This window comes from Vanellus vanellus, assembly GCF_965231255.1.
Source record: "Vanellus vanellus genome assembly, chromosome: 10".
In the NCBI taxonomy this organism is placed as follows: domain Eukaryota; kingdom Metazoa; phylum Chordata; class Aves; order Charadriiformes; family Charadriidae; genus Vanellus; species Vanellus vanellus.
In genome coordinates this window covers 19,593,871-19,615,726 of record NC_138915.1, presented here as the reverse complement: position 1 = coordinate 19,615,726, position 21,856 = coordinate 19,593,871, and the positions used below count along the sequence as shown (strand labels likewise).

General features: G+C 36.4%; 1 protein-coding gene across 1 annotated transcript in view; it reads right to left on the bottom strand.

Annotated features, from left to right (window-relative positions):
• DIAPH2 (diaphanous related formin 2) overlaps positions 1 to 21,856 on the bottom strand; it is a 260,049-nt gene that overhangs the window by 234,581 nt on the left and 3,612 nt on the right. Inside the window, exons 2-4 of the mRNA XM_082488260.1 lie at positions 6,597 to 6,629; positions 3,904 to 4,080; positions 2,277 to 2,381 (exon numbers count right to left, since the gene is read on the bottom strand). Of these exons, the coding sequence (XP_082344386.1) occupies positions 2,277 to 2,381; positions 3,904 to 4,080; positions 6,597 to 6,629 (315 nt within the window). The remainder of the gene's footprint in view (positions 1 to 2,276; positions 2,382 to 3,903; positions 4,081 to 6,596; positions 6,630 to 21,856) is intronic.

Sequence of the window (21,856 nt, the reverse complement as noted above, 5' to 3'; positions counted from 1 at the left end):
ATAACACAGCCATACTGGTGCTGACTTAAGTTCAAAGCGCACAGTTATGTATGAGGCAATTTGGGGATCTGATTATTTTTATTTATTTTTTAAAAAATTGTTGGTACATTTTGGTGAATATACCCCCAGTTCTGATAAATTTCCCATGCTGTAGCAGATATGGTGGCAGTAATGCAATCCATTAAAGTTTTCAGCAGTTAGACGTGCAATAGTAGCCATGCTTTGCTTACTGAGCTACAAAATTATGGTACTTGAGGCAGCTACATTTTGATATCAATATATATAAGAGATCACCATTGCCCAACCACGTTTTGGTAAAGAATTGCAAGTACTTCCATTGTGAAAGATTCTACTGCTTCAGTAAAATATTTTCGCTTACTAAGAAAAAATTAAGATTTAACATTGATTATCAAGTAAAGACAAAAACCTTACAACACATAATCAACAGTTCCCAAAGATAGTCTATGCAATGTATACTAACAGGAAATTTCATAATATTCACTGCATAAGCTTGAATAATTCTCCAATAACTTGTATGTTTAGCTAGACCATGCTTTAAGCACTGGACTCCTTCCAGGACAGACTAAAGGACTGTGGATTTTTTTTTTTTTTTTTTTAAGATTAACTCATGCAGGAACACCACTCCTCTTAGAAACATAAATCACCACTTTCACGTTATAATGCAAGGGGTTTTTTCCCCACTTAAGTTTGTAATGTTCAATGCAAAGAAGTTCATTTAAGAATTGCATGTCATCATAGTTTTAGTTTTTTGAAATTTAACTCTGTAGAGCAGATTTTAAAAGTTAAAAGAAAAACAAGTCAACTGTACTGCTTGCAGTCCATGCTTATAGATTCATTAGGCAGACACCAACACAGTCTTATTTGCCAGTTTATTTCACTAAGAAACACATTATTATTTAATGTTATCTGTATTTAGCATTCAGACTTAGCTCTGTAGAACTACTAGGAGTGCAGCCATTGCGTTTGAGCAATTATTCCACACATAGTCTTAATTTCCAGTAACCTTTTATTGCACACAATAACTTAAGTGTAAAAAAAAAAAAAAGACTCATCTTAATTTCCAAATAAAATCCTATGCATTACCTAATTTTATTCAAGAACTATGCTGATAGAAAATTTTATCAATTCAAGCATACTACTGCCCCTTGGATACACAAACCTACCCCTCACCAACACTTCTTCCTAATATGGCAATACATTCAGATCCTCAGAACTCACCACTCGCCTCTCAAATTCTTTATACAACAAATAGTGGCACAAATCAGGACAAAACCTATTTCTAGGGAAATCACAACATACATATATCGCTCTGTTTCATCCGACATTCATGAATTTCTGTGGCATATTCTCCTTTTACATGACAAGAACTGTATTTGCCATAGTCAACTTTTAACACACAAGAAGCATTACTGTTGTAATTTCTAACTAGTTAGTACTAATAGTCCCAAAGCAGAAAATAAATTGCAGCTCTTCACTATTTGAAATGGTGTTTCTCCACAAGTGTTGGGGTATCCAGTGGTTCTCTTACACTTCTGGCACCCCAAAACAGACAGACTTCAAAAATATTGCATGAAGGATCCATCAGCTAACGGTTAATCATTCAACTTAAGTACAGAGAATGATCAATAGTAATGAAAATTCTGAATACATTTTTTTCTACTCAAAATATAATTTGAAACTCATTTTAAGACCATCTTTTCACCACAGGAATCATTTTTACCTTCAAAATGTTTTTTAGCAGAATATTTAATGCAGTCTTCAAGCTAGCAACAGTACTCAACATATTCAAATTAAGCTAAAATAGTGACTGTACTTGAATTTTAAATACTTTCAATATTTTCACTCCCCGTTTCTAACACTTCAAATTGTACATCCAATATATATGTCATTACTGAAACCATGAAGTCATACTAGGCCTTCCAAGAACTTCTGGTACCAAGAAATTTGTATAATGAATTTGACAGAAATACGCTCAGGTTCCATCCATTACTCTACATCACTGGATTTGCAATTTCTTATGGTTTGCATGAAAGCATCAAGCTTTTACATTGCCCAACAACTGAAATACAAACTAACCCTTCAGACGCAGCTGCAAGCATTTAGAAGTATCTTAGGTAATACAGATTATTTTTTTTTCCTACCACTCTTCGAAGATAAATCCAAACAAAAAAATGGAAAGTTTCGAGCTTGACAAGCATAACACTCATGAAGCTAAGTTTCTTATTTTCATCTGTCTTGGAGAGGTGACTACTTACAGATTTGGCAGTTGCAGAAATGTACTGGACAACCATCTCACGTTTTGTGGTCAAGTCTTTATCTCTCAAAGGAGCTTTACGTTCTTCATTTAGATTCATGTCTTCCTGTAAAGAAACAGACCACACAACATTAAGATTCTATTTCATGCTTTTTATTAGTCTTTGCTATTTTCATACTCCTTTTCTTAAACAAATGGCTCATTATAAAACAAACAGAAGTGGCTTTTTCAGTTTATCTGCGTTTCAGTTTGTTTAATTTTGAGCTACCCAATTTTCTCATTTAATTCTGTCACTTCAAGTGTTTGCTCTTTTCAGGACTTAGCCAAAATTATAATTCCATCAAGGGTAGTTACCATTAGTGAAATTTGTCTCAGGAAATAGAACTAGAGGACAAAACCAAAAATCAGCTCAAGCTGATCACCTAAGTGTTCTCTCTTGTGAAGTTCCTGTGTTTCTTATAAAATCTTATCACAGACATCATTTGTACATTATTTAATCAGAAGGCTGTTATTACATAGATTATTACCACCCCTACTTGTGGCAGGGGTAGATTTGAATGTGTTCCAACTCATGTATTTAAAACAAACCTAAAATACTCCACTAGATTAAATCTAAAGAGGCCTGTTTCAACTTAATAACTGATTAAATACAACATGTAGTCATTACTAGTGATGACTAGTCTTGCCACTAAAAGTCCAAGTAACTTCAGATTAACAACTAAGACCAGTAAACGTTACTGTAATAGCATACTACCTAAACAGCTTTTTCAAAGAATTACTAGTCTCTGGAAGACAGACTCACTGTCCGCTTTAATTAACATTACTTGGAAAAGTTAAAAACAAATCCCTTAATCTAATAAGCAAATCAAGCACGTATTAATTAACACTTATCCAATATTTCAAAAGAGATTCACAACTTCATTGAACAGAGTAGAGCTACGTAATGGAACAGGACAGTTCTTAGGCCATACTGACTGTGTAGAAGTTTACAACGCTTTTAAAGAATGATACAGAAAACAGTATTTCTAACAAGGCTCAAAAGATTGCATTTCCTGATACTTCATGTATCAACACCAATGTGCATGGCAGAAGTAAAAAACACCTGCTTCAAAAGTTTGCTTCTGTACTACTAATAGAAAAGCTTGCATGTGAGTACAATCACAAACCTTGACAAGTGATCCTAAGACAAAATATATTCAAGACCATACAAAAAATTCAGCTTTCTATGCATTAAGATTTTATGAATGGAAATTACTATTTTCCAAAGCTATTTACTTAAGTTTATTAAAAACTATCCTTTAACAGCAGTATCTAACTACTGAAACTAAGGTCTATAGAGGTTATATTAATGAGGCAATCAACAGCTTATGATTTTTATTTTTGGCTTTTTTGCCTTTGTTTTCTCTGTAGAAGTAGACCAAATAATTTAAACATATATAATACTAGCATTCTATGAGTTACTCAGTTGTTTATGTGCCAATTCAGCCAGGTCTATCAGGCCTATGCTATGCCCTCTCAAGTAGTTATTACTTCCAAAACGACAACATTTGAAAATCACTACTGCATAAATAAATGCTAACATGAAAACAAAATAAAACCTTATAAAACAATGTAGCACATCATCTTACCATCATTTTTTCAAAGAGATCCATGACTTCTTTTTCTGATAAGTTCATGCAACGCTCATCAACAAGTGCCTGGGCAAGTGGGATTTCACTTATAGAAGGTTGAGAGTCGATAGGATGCTGAATGAGAGGTTTCTCTTTTTTCACTGCTGATTTTCTAAAGCTTGTTATTCTGTCACGCTGCAAAGATATCCATTTAAAAATAAGCAAAAATAGAAATATAGGAAAGCATCCAGTTGCATGGCAGTAATACACACATTTTTAGTTAATCCAAGCATCAGAGTTAAAACTCAAACTGAACTGTAAGTAAAAATACTCTAACATTCAGAGATTACTTTTCATAGAAAGACAGCAACGTTTAAGGTAAATTCATGACAGGTCACATGCAAAAGAGATATTACTATTTCTCACAATTTCAAAAGTATGCCATCTACGTTAAACTCTTAGCATTTCAAAATCTTGAGTTCATCTTCTCACATTATTCCCTAATTATCCTGATAGTGAATAAACATGGTACCACAAAGGTAATGTCCAAGCGTTCCTTCACTTGAAGAGCTACAAGTCTTTGGAGGACAACTGAAAAAGCCAGCGTTGGGAAGGAGGTACTCACAAGTTCATCAGGCTTATAAAAAAATCCTGCTAAAGTAAAATAAAGTTTGTAAAGGAATTAATGCTCCAAGTATAGTTCACAATTCCTTGAAGTATTTTTGAGTACCGACTCCTGAAATTAGTGCATAATTTTAAAAAGCCAGGTAACAGATTACTCACACAGAAGCAGCCATCCATAGTTAAACACACATAACCGACATTAGTGAAAGCATATCATATAGTCTGCAATGACATTTCATTGGTTAAGGCTGACTTGTTTTAGGCCTTACACCAAACCCCCACCTTTTTTTTTTTTTTTTTTAAAAGCATGCTTACTCAGTTAATTTGTTAATATTGGAAACAACCAACAAGAGCACCTTCCTTATAAGGCCATTTAATACTGTATTATTAATATAACTCTATTCTGAATAGTCAGATCTTTTTTCATTTAATAATATTGTCTTTAACTATATATATATGTATGTTCATTTTGAGAATGTTATGTCTGTAGTGGTTTTTCTAAATTAACTGTTTGCATCAACAAATACTAGTGTATTTGTTTCAGGCATTGAACAGCCTTATGAAGATGTGCGTTCATCTAACTGCAGCTTATGTAGGGTTACCAGTATCGTTCATAGCAGTTATTGCAACCTCTATGAAGGCATATAAACCAAAATTTATATTTTCTATAAGTAAACAACCTCTGTGAGGTATGAAAAGTTTAACAGAGTATTTCATTCGTAGGAAATCTGGATTCATTTTAGATTAGTCCAGTGACAAGCAGACAAACTTGACCAAGTGCTATGGCACACGGGCAAGAAAGGATCTATTTATTTTTTCTTTAAACCATTGTTTTGTTTCTTTTTCTTGTTCTGTTTTGCTGTCAGGATTTTTTGTTGTGGGTTGGGTTTTTTTGTTTTTTTTTTTTTGTTTGTTTGTGTTGGTTTTTTTGGTGGTTTTTTTTTTTTGTTTGTTTGTTTTGGTTTTTTTTTTGAGATCCTACAAGACTACCTGAAATTTTTGAAGGGAAAGTTTCCCTAGATAAGCTGCATGTCCTCTGAATTGCTTTGGAGGTTTTGGGGGTTTGTTTCTGTTTTTGAGGGGAATGGGCGTTGGGTTTGGGTTTTCTTCTTCCTTAGAAGTCTTACATTTGTGGACAGAAACACATTACCTACAAGGATACTGTTAATGTCTTAAACAATGCAAGAATTTTACTTTAATCACATTTTTCTTATTAGTATAGTTTACATTAAATTTTTTGAAACTAAAACTAGGGCATAGGCTATTAAAAAGGCCAAAGATATGACATAATACCTGAAAGGCAGTATCGAAAATTAGCCAATATGCATCACATGCAGTTTTACTGTTCACTTACATTAAAATGTCCATTCAGTAGTCACAAAAAAAAGCACCATTTAAGATCAATTTCACTATACTGTGATCTGTTTCAAGTTTACCTTATTAACAACAAATTTGTTTAATATATAGCAAAGGTGAGATCACTTTAAAGCCATAAATCAGTCTTCTATATGATTACTAGGTACAATTTCTTCATTTCAGACATGTAAGTGATCATTGCTAAGCAGTCAGTGTGGCTTAACTATTATATATAGAAAATAAAAATTTATAATTTTTCTGAAAGCAATTTTGATGTTTCTATAAAAATACTTTGCAACCAGTTTCAAAGTATTCAGAGTTGGTGCTACTGAATACAAACTTATTGTTTGATATACAGTACACACTTATTACCCAAAATGGTTCCACCTGAATCATGTGGCAACTAGCTTTGAAGAACCACTGCAGATCCTTTACTGTTAAAAAGGTCAAGAGAAATAACACTTGAACCGCTGAAGAAGTTTCAACATATCCACAATATTACTAAAGTAATTAGAATGTGGTTATAAAGAAGCTTCTCCAAATACATATCATTAGTTATTCTTCTCCAACTTGAGTTACAAATTAATATCTTTAGGGATAGTAACTCAGTTTTCTGAAATCAGATACTTAATATCCTTATAAGAATATGTTATATTGTCCACAACATTTGGAGTAAAATAGCATGCAGCGTGGAGTTACCATTGCAAATTAAGATGTTACAAAGACCTTACCACATCATCTGCCAAAGTTTTTATTTGAATATTCTATTAAAAAAAAAAACACACACACAAATCAAAGAAAAAAAATACAGCGTTACCTACTGTTTCAGAATAAAGTCTACAATTTATGCATTCTAACATTAAAAAGCACTTGACATTTCAGTAACTGTTCTAACAAAACTACAGCTAAATGAGCATGGAATCTACTGCATTTTATGTGAAAAAGCAGGTTTGCATCCCATTTCACCTTGTCTTTTGCTGATTTAACTCACGAGCCTGAAACCTGTATAGCTCTAGCATCCTCACTATTCCACATTTTAAGATTAACTCTTAAAAAGCTTTCCAAAACAAACATGGACTACTGGATTTCAACCCGAGTCAGCAGATAGCTATATGACATTCTCAATTTTGACAGAGTTCGAGACTCACGAGAGTTGAGGAGAATTTCCTGTACCCTAGATTCTCAAGCCTTCTGCCAATTTCTCCTTAACAGTGAGTAATGTAAATTGATAGATGAACTGGTTGAAGCCAGTGTATTGATGACGCACAAACCAGTCACTACTATCTCTCCCTCCCCAATACCTTCTCACTTTCTCCTTAACGGCAGTAAAATCCTGCTGACAAAGATCATCAACATTATATCTTTATTCATGGCCAAGAAAGCAATCTATATTGCATACCAATAATCATATCAAGGAAAAAATCAGTTAATAAATATTGCTCAATTTACACCAAGCAGTCATGAATAGGTAATTAAGATCTAAAACTTGGGGGGGAAGACAACACAGGAATCTGACAAAAAGAACAGCTCTATATGAAGAAGTGTGGTCATTGATCCTTAATGACACAGCCCTGCAAGTCACTGGCTCGGAAAAAGTGACCCTATTTTCCTGGACAGCAAGGTTTCACATTACTTGGTTATGCTCTCACCAGCTGAAACAATCAAGGTGCTTCTAGTCAATATTGCACACCACTACCTATGGTTAACAGGGTGGATGAGTTCAATGTTACCAGAAATGAACCTACAACTGTTCAACATACACAACATTTAAATTCCCCTTGGTGGAAGATACTAAAACACCATCCTCCTAATTCTACTTTCCGTCTCTTGGATTGTTGTCAATATTGTATTTCTGCAATAAAAAAAATTCGCAAGACTATACAAATAGTGGAGGAGGCATGAAAGTGGGAAGGGGGGACAATGTGTTCATAGTTTAAAAGTATCATGAAGATAAACATTCAGAGGTATCCAGGACAGCGTGGTGGACTGACCCTGGCTGACAGGTCAGTCCCCACCCAGCCACTTGCTCATTTCCTCGCAGCAGGATCAAGGAAAGACTCAGAAGCGCAAAAGCAAGAAAAACTCATGGGTTGAGATAAAGACAGTTTAACAAGCGAAGGGGAAGGAAAAAAAGATAAAGAAACAAACGATGCAAAAGCCATCACTCATCACCAGCAGACCAACACCTACCCAGCCTCTGAGCAACTGTTACTTTGGAAAAAACTCCTCCTCCCCACCCTACCACCCTGGTTTTATTGCAGAGCATGACATCATGGATTATCCCTTTGGTCAGTTTGGATCAGCTGTCCTGGCTGTGTCCCTTCCCAACCTCCCGTCCACCCCATCCTACTCCTGGGGGGCATGGATGGACACAGTAAGGAGAAGGTGGCCTTGACACTGGGTAAGTTCTGTTCAGCAAAAGCTAAAATACTGGTGTTCTATTAACACCGATTTGGTCACAAGTCTAGAACACAGCACCATATGGGCTGCTATGAAGAAAGTTAACTGCATCCCAACCTGAGCCAGTACAGACAGCTAGGATAAAATCTCTCTTTTACTACACCAGATGTTGACGCTAACGACCTTTCACCTTCCTGACAGCTGTATCTCAAACCTCTTCCTTACAGATACACCTCTCCTGCATTTTTGTTAACTCTGTACTAAGACCAGGTAAAAGAGGAAGTAATAATCTAATCTTGAAATGAAAACTAATCTTGAAATGAAAACGACGATGTCCTTACTCTGGAAAACAGACTTTTTATTTTTAATTATTGAGCAAGAATTCCAAATGAAGTAAAGCCTAACCATGACTTCAACCCAGAGACAGCTAAGTAAGCAAGACTTGCTAAAACTCTGTACTCGTTTTAGCAGCCAATTGTACTAGAAATACTTCTTCCCCCTGCTTCTCATTTAAGTACTGTCAATCTCTCCCAGAACCTGGAACAGAATAATCTACTCCATCTCTACATTTATATTGCATTTGTCACTCAAAGTCCTCTGGGCAAAATACAGAATACTAAAGCAAGATACCACACAGCATTTTTTCAGACATCTCAAGCTCACTTCCCAGATCTCCTTATGGTGCGTAAGCTACACTGCTGCCAGTAGCTACTTAAGATAAGCAACACATTTAACAGGTAGAAGAAAAACTGCAAGTAGCGGGAGGCAGAGGCAAGGCAGTTATGTACCTGCAGATTCTCACTGACACACAATTTTGACAGTCTCTTATACTAACAAAGAAATCACACTTCCAATCTGATTTAAGAACATAAACCTAAAGTAGTTTACCTCCCCAGGAGGAAGTTTAAGATATCGCAGTTTGTGTAGTCAGTCCTCTAGCATTATTCTTTCATCCATCGCATGACAAGATGAAAAGAAATCAACCTTTCCTAGCTGGTTAAAGACGCTAACTCCATGATTTTAGAAGCAGCCCAAAGGCAAAGGTTTTGCAAAAATTTCTATGATAAAACATTTGCAGATAAGGGATATCAGATTAATGTTTGTATGTATAAACATTCATACAATTTAAGATGGCAGCATATCATATCTCTCTCCTAGATTTTAATATCAACACAAACCATGGAATTCATCAGCTCCTATATAAAAGAACTATTTTCTACTGATTTACTTAATTCTTTACGTAGAAGACTTAAGTGACAGAGCTTCTCCCTTTTGAAGAGTCTGTCCAGTCCACAAATAGTTAAAAAATATCAGTTTATTTACTCCTTCCAATTTTAGTTTCCTCTAAGTTTCCCGCTACTTGCATAAGTACTGACAGATCATGACAATAATACCCACAAAAATCACAGCAATACTAATGCAACTGCATCACACATATTAATATTCAGAGTAAATGAAATCTTGCACATAAAAACAGTAGACAGATTTTCACCATAGTTCACTACATTTATTGGTATAAAAATCACCGTTTCCTCATCCAAGCCCAGTTCAGACTACTTCAGTAACAACATCAACATTCAAAGAATTAAACAACTTGAGATGATTCCATTAACTTTCAATGCAAAACTCAGAGCAAGTCTACTTTTTTTGTGAATCTTTTTCTGACTTATGTATTAATAACACTTTCCAGATCATTTGAGCTGGCTACGAGTTGTAAATTAAGATGTGCTTACATGGGTCAATTAATCTTTCCATTATATTAAAGTATTACTTTGCCATGTTCTTAATTGTTACACTCAAGACTCACTTCCACCACAAAAATAAAACCAAAAGCAACTCAGTTTACTGCATGTATATTGAAACAGTGATCAGCTGGGTAATTTCTAAACATAACAGCAATTTTCACTCCACTGCACATTGCTCACAGTGGGTTGCACCACCCCCTTCTGCACACAAGCTACAGCTTCAGGTAACAGTTCCAACTGCTAGTAGCAACCCTAATTTTCTAAGGGTAACAAATGGAAACTTGACATTCTCTTAGCTTTCTTCATTTTAAACTGATATGTCTGTTTTCCAAAATCTACGTGGATTTCAACAGCTGCAAAAGACATTGTAAATCTTTGCTCAAGGGGAAGTGTTTTTAACTTGCTGCAAATAAGTTTACATACAACCAGGAAGGGAATAACTTCCCATATAAGTACCTGAACCAAGGGAGCTTAAAGGGACAAAACCCAAAACTGGTTAATATCTGAAGTACGAGATGCTGTGTGCAACTCAAGTCCAGGTTGTACAGCCACAAAATAGAATTCACTCCCACAACCTCTGTTTTTCAGTACAGAGAATGCGCAACTTTCCTGTTAGACAATTTAGCAATCTGTTAGCGTATTCAATTTTGTAATTAAATGTAAAGAGATACCTAGGAAATTGTGAAAAGATACCAGAGTCACATTAGCTGATGTGCAGAAAATAGAATTACACACTCATTTAGGACTTTCAAGATCTTTATCCATTACAAAGTACAACTGGTATTAGAAATAAAATTAGTAAAAATATAATTCACAAAATGTTTGCTTTCTAGTAATTTTTTGGCACTTCAAGGAACATGCATCATGCTTGCAAGAAGAATATGAAATGATTGTTGTAATCCACCTGGAACATCAAAGATACTTGAAGTTAGCAACACTAATAGTTTTGTTACTACTGTTGCACAGTTGTGTTTGGTCTGTACGACACCACATGGAAAATTGTTTGCTTTGCAGCAGTTCACTTCAAATTCCTTAAATATGTATTATTTGAATTATTAAACTAAGGCTTAATCTATAAACTGAACATGAAGGTAAACATTCCCTGGGGCATTACAAAGTGAGACCAAGGAGCAAGCGCACACCTTACACCAGGCTGCCAAAACAAAACTGGAAAGTTATTCCTGGGGCAGCACAGGGCCAGTGCATAGACTGGGGGATGGCCCCCATCTTCCCAACCAGCAAGCTGCCTGGTTTTCCCCGATTACTCTACTTTTTTCCCCAGGAAACTGACCATCCAGAAATAAGCAATACTAGCAAAATAACTTAGACTATGCCTCATGCTAAATAAAGCCAGAGGGTCACCCAAGTTGGTAATTATTAACAGCAGAGGGCACCAATTCTGGGAGACTGAGCACCTCAGCACTGCCCTCAAACAGGAGGGAAGGGAAACCAGGCCAGAGGCACCATAATCATATTGCACACTCGCCCTCAAAAACGCCACTGTCCGATCCTCACGGGACAAGGGAAAAGGCCACCTCCACACCGTGTCTCTGCAAGGGGAACGGAGAGACCCTAAGGACCAGCCTCGTCTGACTAAAAATGGAAGTTGAGAGAAACTGAAATGGCTTCCTCATTTTTGCCTGATTGGCAGAACACTACCACACACCAAAAGCAAATGGAATGTTCAAAAAACTGCATTTTTCCAGATGACTTCAAAGAAGCCTTTATCAAAAACGCATATTGATTCAGAAGTTGAAAAAAAGAACTGTAAACAAACTTAGGTAGCTTTAATTTCAACAGTTTTGTAACTGAAGATACAAAGCAGTCATGGAAGACAATTCAACTAACATCGATTTTTTAATTTGTAGCTCATACTGCCACTACTGTTTTGAAAAGTTTGTTTCAGCCAATAATTTATTGGTGCTCATTGATAAGTTCCTTCCAAAAGCTGCAGTTCCACATCAGTCTAAGCCAACAAAACTGATGGTTGTGAGACAAAAGGGAAAGGGTGGCACCAAGAAAGTCAGCAGTCAGATCAGCTTCGACTGCTGTAGAAACAATTTCAGAAAGCCTATTAGAAGAAGCAGTTTTCACATTAGCCAGTGCAGAGGCAAATAAAATAAGTTTTGGCATTTTCCAGAGCTACTGCTAGAGTCCAAACATTTTCCACCAAGTCTCTGCACCAGCCATATCAGATAAGTTATCATCACTAAGGCAGCACAGGATCAGTGGAGTTCATAGCAGTCACGCTACATAACCAGCAAGTTCTTTGTACAGCCAGGATCTGTGTCTTATTTGATATCTAGTGATCATGCAAGACAGACTTTCCTTTCAGCATCCTGGAAAAACCTCTTGTGACAGTAAAGCATGCTTTTCAGTATACATGAACGAACTGTCTCTCTTCAGGATGCTTTATAGCTTTTAAATTCCTCACTTAAAACTACTGAGCAACAGTTTGCTAGCTAAAACTTTTACAAACTAGACTCTTGAAAGAGCCAAGTCATAATTCTATTCATAAGTTTCACAACAAACAAGCATTGCAATACTGCTTTTATGAAGTGCATACTAGCTTACTAGCCTCAATATGCAGCTTTAACGTTCTAAGAGATTTAACTCATCAAGATCTTTACAAAGGTTGACATGGCAAACTCTGCCCTTACAACAAAGATTTAAACCCTTTTATTTTAGTTTGATGCTTCCATTTTTATTTAGAAATTCTACCCACTTGTTTTAGTACTTAATTTAAAAATGTGTGTGGCATTGCAGCATCATTAACCAACAGAAAGTTTTATAGGACACAAAAGGAAAAAAAAACCTCAACCAACAACCAAACACCACCAACCACAACTCACACAAAAAAGCAGGTACAAAACTCCATGGCTATGTGTACTTAAGGCCCCAAACGGGTAATTAAGAATCTTCTATTTTAAGGATTCTGGGCAGTCTGTCAAATCTCCATAAAATAAGCTTATCAACAGAAATTGCTACAAAGTTTCTGCACAGGAACTACAAGTTCCTCCAGGAAGACCTCACATGTTACGTGCAGCCTCTCAGTTGCACTAGAACAGGTAAGTATTCGCATAAAAAAAGAAAAGAAGTCATATTTGACAATATGAAGATAGTAGATGGGACTGCACCAGTTGTCAGCAGTGTAAATGAGGAAAATAAGTAAGGGAATTCTACTTCAGACTTGAATTGTCAAGCTAAGCATATACACTGTTGCCATATACATTTTATTTTTTGGGTCATCTGCAGACTAGCATTGCATTTATTTTCAGCCTAAATAATTTCACTTCTAAATCTAATAATCTTGGTAATGGATACTTCAATGGTCTTTCTTGCAGAACACTGTATTTTTTAAAAATAGGATTCAGATCGTTAAGTGCCAATCACATTGCATGATAAACTTATTTCAAAAGCTGCACCTCCTAAGCTTCCATTAGTGAAATGCTAGTAGATTAGCAGCACATTGGAATAATATCAAAAACTCTTTCATACACCCGTGTAGCTTTCTGTACATACATTTGGTGCGTGTAGAAAGTGCCAGATACACTTTATCAGACAAGAAGCCATCTGTCCAAGTGGTCACTATTGCACTGGTATTGGGCAGGATTGCTCCTCAGTATCAGCAGATTCTGTTTACTGCACCAACAGCAAACAAATCCATTGGTTTGGAAGAAAATTAGAAAGTGTTGTTTCCTAGGAAATTAGACTGAGATCACTTGCTAAACCAGTCACTTGAATGGTCATCAGATCACCTTTCGGGTCTTAATAGCTCCTGGTGCAGTAAATAGATGGTTTAGATGCTCACTGTACGGTTTGCGTGCCTGCTGCTTTTCAGCCAAGCGTGCCTGTCAGTACCATATTCAATTCTGTACCTCTGATGCTTGTTTTTCAAAAATGCAATTGACTTCTGAACTTGGAGTTTTTAGGGGACTTGGATTTTGCTTTTTGGTATAATATTACTGTGAACTGGTTTTGAAAAGTTTCTGCAACAATTAAACTGGAAAAACTATGTCAAAACAATTTTTGACATAGCAAACACGGACTTTATCTCATTTTTATGCTTGGCAAGCAGCAGATTTGAGCTCTTTACTTTCAATGTAGCAGCAGAACAAAGCCAGTTTTGCTAGACAGTAATACTTGATATGCATCAAATTGCTGTTCATCTTCCTTCCTTGTTCCAGGCTCTCCTGAGTGCAAGTGGCTGATCTTTTCATTCAGACACATTGTGGAGCTGCGCAGATTGAGTGAAAGCTATTATATAGCTACTGAGTTTGGTCAATTAGTAGTGTAGTGTAGTGAGAATAGGCCTTCTCCTTTTACACCTCACTTCCTAAAGAGAGAGAACTTTTTTTATTATGACAAGGTTCATCTTCACTCTTACTGAAGTGCAGTCTTAGTTTGTTTTTACCCTTTTATAGACATGCTGCCCTTTTAACTACAATTATATGCTTTGATCAATCTTTTGTTGAAACCTATGTTTTTCTTTCAAGATGAGCAAAGACCGTTAACTTGACAGTGAGAGAGTGCTTTTGAAATCTTTCTGAAAAATGAAGCAAAAACTGCTTTGAGAAACTGATGAAAAAATTCTTCAGTACTTCTGCACTTTTTTTTTTCCCCATTCCTGCTTACTTGCTTCCTTTTTCACAGTGCACGCAAGTACAGTCTAATAACCCTGTAGACGTGCAAGGCTCAATTTCTATATACTTTTCTTCCTGTTATGCGCAGAGATAGTTTTGGGAAGATTCTTAACTGAGCATGCTGTTGGTATTGTAAAACTCTTCTTGCTCTTGTGGGTACAGTAAACACTGAAATACGTGTCACAGTCTATATGAATTTTCCTCTGCTACCATTTAAGGAGAGGATAAAACTGGTAGAATGTATCTGTTGGGAGAGAATTGATACAATTAAAAATAAAGCAGAAGACCCATAGCAAGTTGCAAAAGTTGACATAAAGTCTATACTCTGAAGAGTTTCATTGGACACTGGGCAGCTCCTTGAAAATGGAGTACTTTGCTTTTGATAGACTTTAAGGAAGTGAGGACATGCATTTGGTTTGTTTGGGTTGTTTTTAAATAGTAAGAAAACCCCCACAAATTCCAACCAACCAAAACACAGCCCACAAAGTAACTGGCAGTGGAAGGCATGCAGTGAGCCAAAGAAGCAGGAATTACTTGTGCACATTATTCATTTTGTCTGTACCCAACAGTCTTGCAACATATGGTCACAGGGATCATGTCAACAACTTCTTAGAATAATGTTGTCTGTCTTCCAAGACAGAGACGTCCTAGCAAAGTATTTGATCAGAGCAGTATTGGATCCCTTGATAAAAAAAGTTGATGACAACATCACTTTTTTCTCACCTAATAATAACTGATGTGATACTAAAACGGAAAAATAAGCAATGCTGCTGCCATTGCAAGGAACTTTGGCTTTTCCTTGAAGAACAGAAACTCCAAATCGAGTCTTTTCAACAGGCATGGACTCCCAATAACCAAAGCATATCGGGTTAGACCGAATTTATAGCTACCATGATACACACAAGGGCTTTCTGTTCCTTTTCCCATTCTTTCCTGTTTATAACAGCTTCCTGAGAAAATTATTTGTCCTTCAGGGAAGTAGGAAATGAAGCAGCATGTGAATAGAGAGGAATTATATTGTACATAATAATGAGGAAACCAACAGTATCATTTGACTTTAGTACAGGTGAGATTCCCAGTTAAGAAGTGGCAGGAATTCAGGACAATTACAGATGCTTATAACAGGTTATGGAGAATCTGTTATCTTCTACTAAAGGAAAAAAAGCAAGCAAAAAAGATGGGTTTATCATAACATTGACGTGTCGTATGAGCTTAGGTTACCCATAAATACCAACATGAATTTGATAAATTTTACAAAGGTTTTCCCCAAAAATTCACAAAACAATTGGGTTTAAATATAAGACGTTAACTGATGGGATTACTGCTTATCTTGTAAGTCATTGAGGAATTAGTTTGAATCACAGAATACTGCAAACTAACCTTAATGGATTTAGGAAGCCTGTCTTATCCACCCAAGCTTTGTCTGAAGTTGAAATGTGAATGCATGTTTGTAAAATTTGAAAATTGTATATCTCATTTACAGATAGAAATTTTATCAGAGCCTATTGTTGTACTCTTTACGTTTCTAGTTTGGGAGCACCTCCACCAAGCTGTAAACAAACTGGAGAATGAAAATGAAACTGCACTGCCGGAAGACGGCAGAATAGTAGAGAATGGAGGACTGTAAAGGTTAGAGGGACTGCAGCAGACATTGACTGCTATATTTCTAGCTCAGCCAAGAAATTGTGTGCTGAACCAAAAGGAGTTTCCTCACCTCACTTTTTTCTGTTGATAAGAATACAGCAGTGGAGACCCACTTGCCATAGAGGAGTGGAAAGGAGGAACTGAAGCAATTCTAGTAAATTGGACTGCCTGGGAGCAATAGTTCTTGCTGCCCTGCTATATAATGGGGGGGGGGGGGGGAGAGAACAACCCCAAACCTGAAAGAGTAGTCTGGTTTTATGGAAATTAAGACCGGCTGCAGTACCAGAAAGTCAGGACACCAAAGTCAGGACAAAAATCAGTTTCTAGCTGCTTCAGTGTTGAATCTTTGGTTGCAAATTAAGTCTCAAGCCTGGTTATAAACTACCTTCTACTGATTTGTCATATTCATTAGTTCACTCAACCTGTGAGTGGTTAAGGCTTTTATAAGCAAAGACATGCAATGACTATGAAGACAGTTCTTATCGTATGTAAATTTTACTTCACTGTATACAAAATTAGATAGAAATGCTACTGTATGGCTTACTTCAGTCTGAGTCCGTCCCTCTTTGTATCTCAGCTAATTTCAGCTTGTGTGCTAACTTTTGAGTTTGGCCAGCTGCATTTCAGGTTTTTTATTTAAACCTTTTCTTTTTAATGTACCCTCTAAATGTGGCTGGCACAAAAATTAAAATATATATGGCATTAGTGTATATGCTTAGCTGGATATTTTGTCATCCTTTTTCTTTCTTCTTTATGCACATACTTACCTGTTCCAATGCAACTGGAACACTGCGTGTAACTGTCTACTATTAATAACTGTCAAGTTCCCACCTACTTATGCACTCACACAATTACAAATGCAAACAGTCAGCACAGTTCCATTACAAAGCCATAGTATTTTGGAAGTTATTTCAATTTTATAGGTATAAAAATAATTCATAACAGGAGACTATGAAGAATCAAAGTGTTACAGGAAAGCAGGATACTCCATACCGTACAAGAACTAACTACTTGTATCTGTTGTTAGTAGTCTAGAATCTAATTAATCTCACGTTGGCTTAGTATTTGTTCCTCACAAAGCTACACTCAAAAAAAAAACAAAACCCCACAACAAAAAACAAACCAACAAACCACAGGCTTCTTCAAAGGTCATATTCTAACAACCATCATTATTGTCCTTTCTTACTATGGTAAGAGCTAGACTGCAGAACCAACATTTTTCCTGACCAAAGTACTTACTTTGTCTTGCTCAACCATCCCCGAGAGACCAACATAAATTTGAACAGAGCCACTTGTAAAGACATAACTAACTAGTCGTGACAAAAAGGTATCACCAAGAACATTGAAGATCTGTGGTTACTTCCTCTCATCCTCATGCCTAAATATGCATTATGATGCATTTTATTAACTTGATCCCATAGAGGACAAAGTTATAACATTTGACTAACTAATCCCTGAACAAAGGAACAGGAGCGAATGGGCCTGCATACCTTCAAGCCAACCTGCATCCACCAGTACCTTTACTGCAATTCCCTCAGATTGCTCCAAGTGTTGGGATTACACAGTACTATGACCCGACTGCCTCAAATTTAACTTAATTTAGAAATTTGTTCTAAACATTCCACATTCCTCAACTAGGTTCTCCTGTATTTATTCTCACTTAAATAACTACATATGTTAATTGGGGCTTGTTATAAAGAGAAAACTTCACATTTCCACTACAATTAGGAGAGCAGTAAGAGTATGTTTGTTAAAAAAGAATAAATACACATACACAAAAATCACTGAGGAGTAGAAGGCAGGATTCTTTCCAATTATGGGTTTTTTTAATCAGATGGTGACTTTCACACTTACATTCTACACTTTCAAAACAAGCTTAAACACACTTAACCATTCTGAAGTATAAATTGAAAATATTTTTTATTAATAAAAACATTTTCCATCTTTGATGCCCTCCATATCTGACAACACTATGCAAAGAACATTCAAAAGCCGCACACATGCATCACACTTTCAGCATACCTAATACTTTCTCCAATACCATCTTGTCTCCAATGATTTACTCTGAGGATGACTAAAAGGACCAAAAAGGAACTTGACAATTAAGACACCTGTCACATGCATCCCCTTGAACTTCCTCTTCTCCCACTCTCCCCCAAAACAGTCTGAAATTAATACAAAAACTATAGTTTCCTATTTACACAGAAAGAGCCTATATCTATTAGAAACTCTTAAGAACATTTTATGTAACGGAGGTGTGGTGGTATTACAGCATGCACTACACCTTGTGACCAAATATTAACACACCCAGGTGGACTGAATACCTTCAGTAGCTGTATCATTCTCAGGTCCACCCATGTGCATACAATGTACTGCTTTCACAGCATGTCCAACTGAACAGTTGGATGAGAAGATGGCTGAAAAGCAGACACAATCATAATTTAATAGTACTAATGGATGAACTTTAGACAAAAACAATAGAAAATGAGGAATTCTACTGCACCATAACACCCATCGTCTTAGTTCCAGTAAACAATCAAAGAAGTAAAAATAATAAAGGAGGGGGTTTGACCAGTTCAGTTTCATGATCTTGTTTGTTCCACTGCCACACAAAAATTTAAGTCAGTAGAGCACTAAGGTAGGTATGGAGACTACTTAAGCTCACGCTGCTGCCCTAAAAAAGCTGATTTTTTAAATGCCACCCCTTTCTCATATACTTGTTAATAGTTAACAAGTAGAATCTATTCACTTTGCAGACTGTGTTAATACTAACTACTTCAGTCAAGCAAGATTCAGCTTATCTACCTATTAGGAAGTCACACTTGAACACAGGAAACCTAGAGGTGCTCACACCACCAATACTGCAGGAAAAAGCTCAATTCACAAGAGATTAAGTAAAATATCAGTTTGATACAAAAAATAACATGCAGGTAGACAAAGCTAACTTTTCTTAACCTTGCAACTTTACAAATTGCTACGAAAATACTAAAGAGAGTCTTTCAACTGTTAATCCTCTCTCAAAAGTACCTGGTCTACTACCATAGCCCTTTATAACAAAGAAATTATTTCCTCCAAAATAAAGTTACTGAACAATTAAAATATAGTATATACTGTGCTTAAAGAATGGCCATGATATCAAAGTTACAAGGAACTGCAAGAAAACATTCATTTTAGTAATTTCCTAATTTCTTGTGGTTTTAACGTTGAACAAGTAAACTGATGAATAATCAACTGAAATTAGTTGCTTCAGCAGCTACTGTCATCTACTTTACCTCTAAATTTGCACAGGGATGAAAAGAACTAGAGGAAGGTTATTAGCTATTATTGCTTACCTCTAACAAACTGCACCTGATGCAGAAAAGATGAAGTCATCTTGTGACCCAAGCCGAAGTTCTTAAGCCTATCTTTTCCTTCTACCTGGTCATCGGCAATCCCAGTATCATTAGAATGCTTTACAGGCTATTTGTAATACAAAACAGAAGTTCACCCTCAATATCCTGGATATCCAGCACTGCAGTGCTTAGAATCTGAGAAAACATTCCTTCTGTTTGATAGGCACACTCTCAGTTCTCACTGTAATTGTCTTCCACCTTGCCTAGGTGGAATCTACTTTGTTTGCAAAGCTTCCTGTATTGTACAGAATAGCTCTACAGTTTTGTCTTACGTAGTTCAGGAAGTTTAATTACCACAAGCAGATAGGCTTATCACTGTATCTATCACCTCATTTAAACAGTGTCAAAATCAACTCACATTAAAAGCTAAAGCATTTACTTAAACATTAGCACCAAGCATGCCCTACTCTACTATATTAGAAGCACTGCCTAATCAGCATGCTTTTCAGCAATAGAACCAAATTTTCACAAGACATTAATTTTACTCTTCAGTAATGGTTGCACCCTAACTAGCTTCACTTGCTGAAACATCTTGACTTTGATCTAATAAGACCAAGAGTCTTCTAAAACACAAGCATTTCGGTTCACCTTTTGCTCAAGCATGCACTTGAAGCAAGAATCCTCTGCAGGCATGCACTGATTTTACTCAGAGACGCTATGATTTCAAATGTAATTTGAAATCTCTGCTCAACCTGACTCATAGTTCATGTATGCAGCATACACACATCTAAACAATTCCTGTGCAAAAAGCACATTATCTCTACATAGGAGAATGATATCAAACAACCTTAGGAGTCAAAGATGATGCAATGTAGGTCCTGTAGCACACAGTCTGCCTGACAGTGACTGATACACGTAAATTAAAGCCCTTGTTAACCCCTGAACTGATACGGGTGGAGCAACACAGCTGGGAAACATATGCTCCCAAGCACACTCAGTTTACTTCTGTTTTAAAGCTAATTGATAAAAGCTTTTATTCCATTGTTTGACACTAGTTTATTGCCCATTAGTCAGAATGTTGAGTTCATAGCTTTTGATTAATCTCAAAGTTTATAGGGCTTAAAAGACTTCAGTATTATGCATAAACAATTTCTGCTGTTAAAATATACGAGTTGCTCCTTGTTCGATGAATCATCAAATCCACTTGCTCTCCAATTAAATAAGCTCTCACTTACGCCTAATAATTTGGTTTTCATGTTATACAGGATCTTTCTCCTCACCTACTTTTAAAGACAGCATCTCACTCAGAAGACAGCCCCTTTCAGAAATTTAGTTTGTAAATAAGTGGAGTATCTATCACTGAAAAACTACCACAGAAACCTGAAGTGAACTTGCTGGTAATGGAGCATGCTTTTAGCATCACACTAGCCACTACCTGCACAGAAATATGTTAATTATGCTAATACTAAACTGACACAATATATTATTAGCTTCAATTAAAAAACACAAAAAAAACATTGGCCATATTAACTTCTAGTTAGCCAGTGTTCTAATAGTCAGGAAGCACCACAAATCCTGTTATAACACTTCTTTTCAAGTACTGATTCAGAGAATCACAGGTGTTGGGAAGGATCTCATTCCTTTCTCAGTTTAGTCCAAACTCCTGCCCAAAAAGCAGGGTCAACAAATTCAAACCAGCCTGCTAAAGGCTTTGTCCCAGTTTTCCAGGTCTTGAAAACCTCCAGGGATGGAGTTTCCAGTATCTCGGGTCAACCATTGCTTCATTGTCCTTCAAATTATTTTTTCCCCCTTAGACTCCTCTACAGCAACCTGTCCTGCTTCTTTTTATGACCTCTGTCTCCCACGAACTTCTGTAAAAAGCCTAGCTTCAACTTCTCAGCTAAACAGAATTGATAAGACTTTGGGTTCAGCTAAGCTACAATAGCTATGTCAAATCTGACCCAACACTTCTCAGGCACTTACCCATTTCCCAGGTACCCAACTGAACTCCCATGTGATACTGAATTGTTAAGGTGAGCCAGCAACATTTAAATTGAGGACTAACAAACACAGGAACCCCAGCTATCTCCCTGACAACCTTAATTTAGTCTGCTTCCCGTAGTATAACAAACATACTTTTAAACAAGTAAAACAAGCACATTGCCAAACCCAGTTAAGAATGTAACTGCATTGCCGTCTCATGCCAGCCTATTCTCAGGGCTGGCAT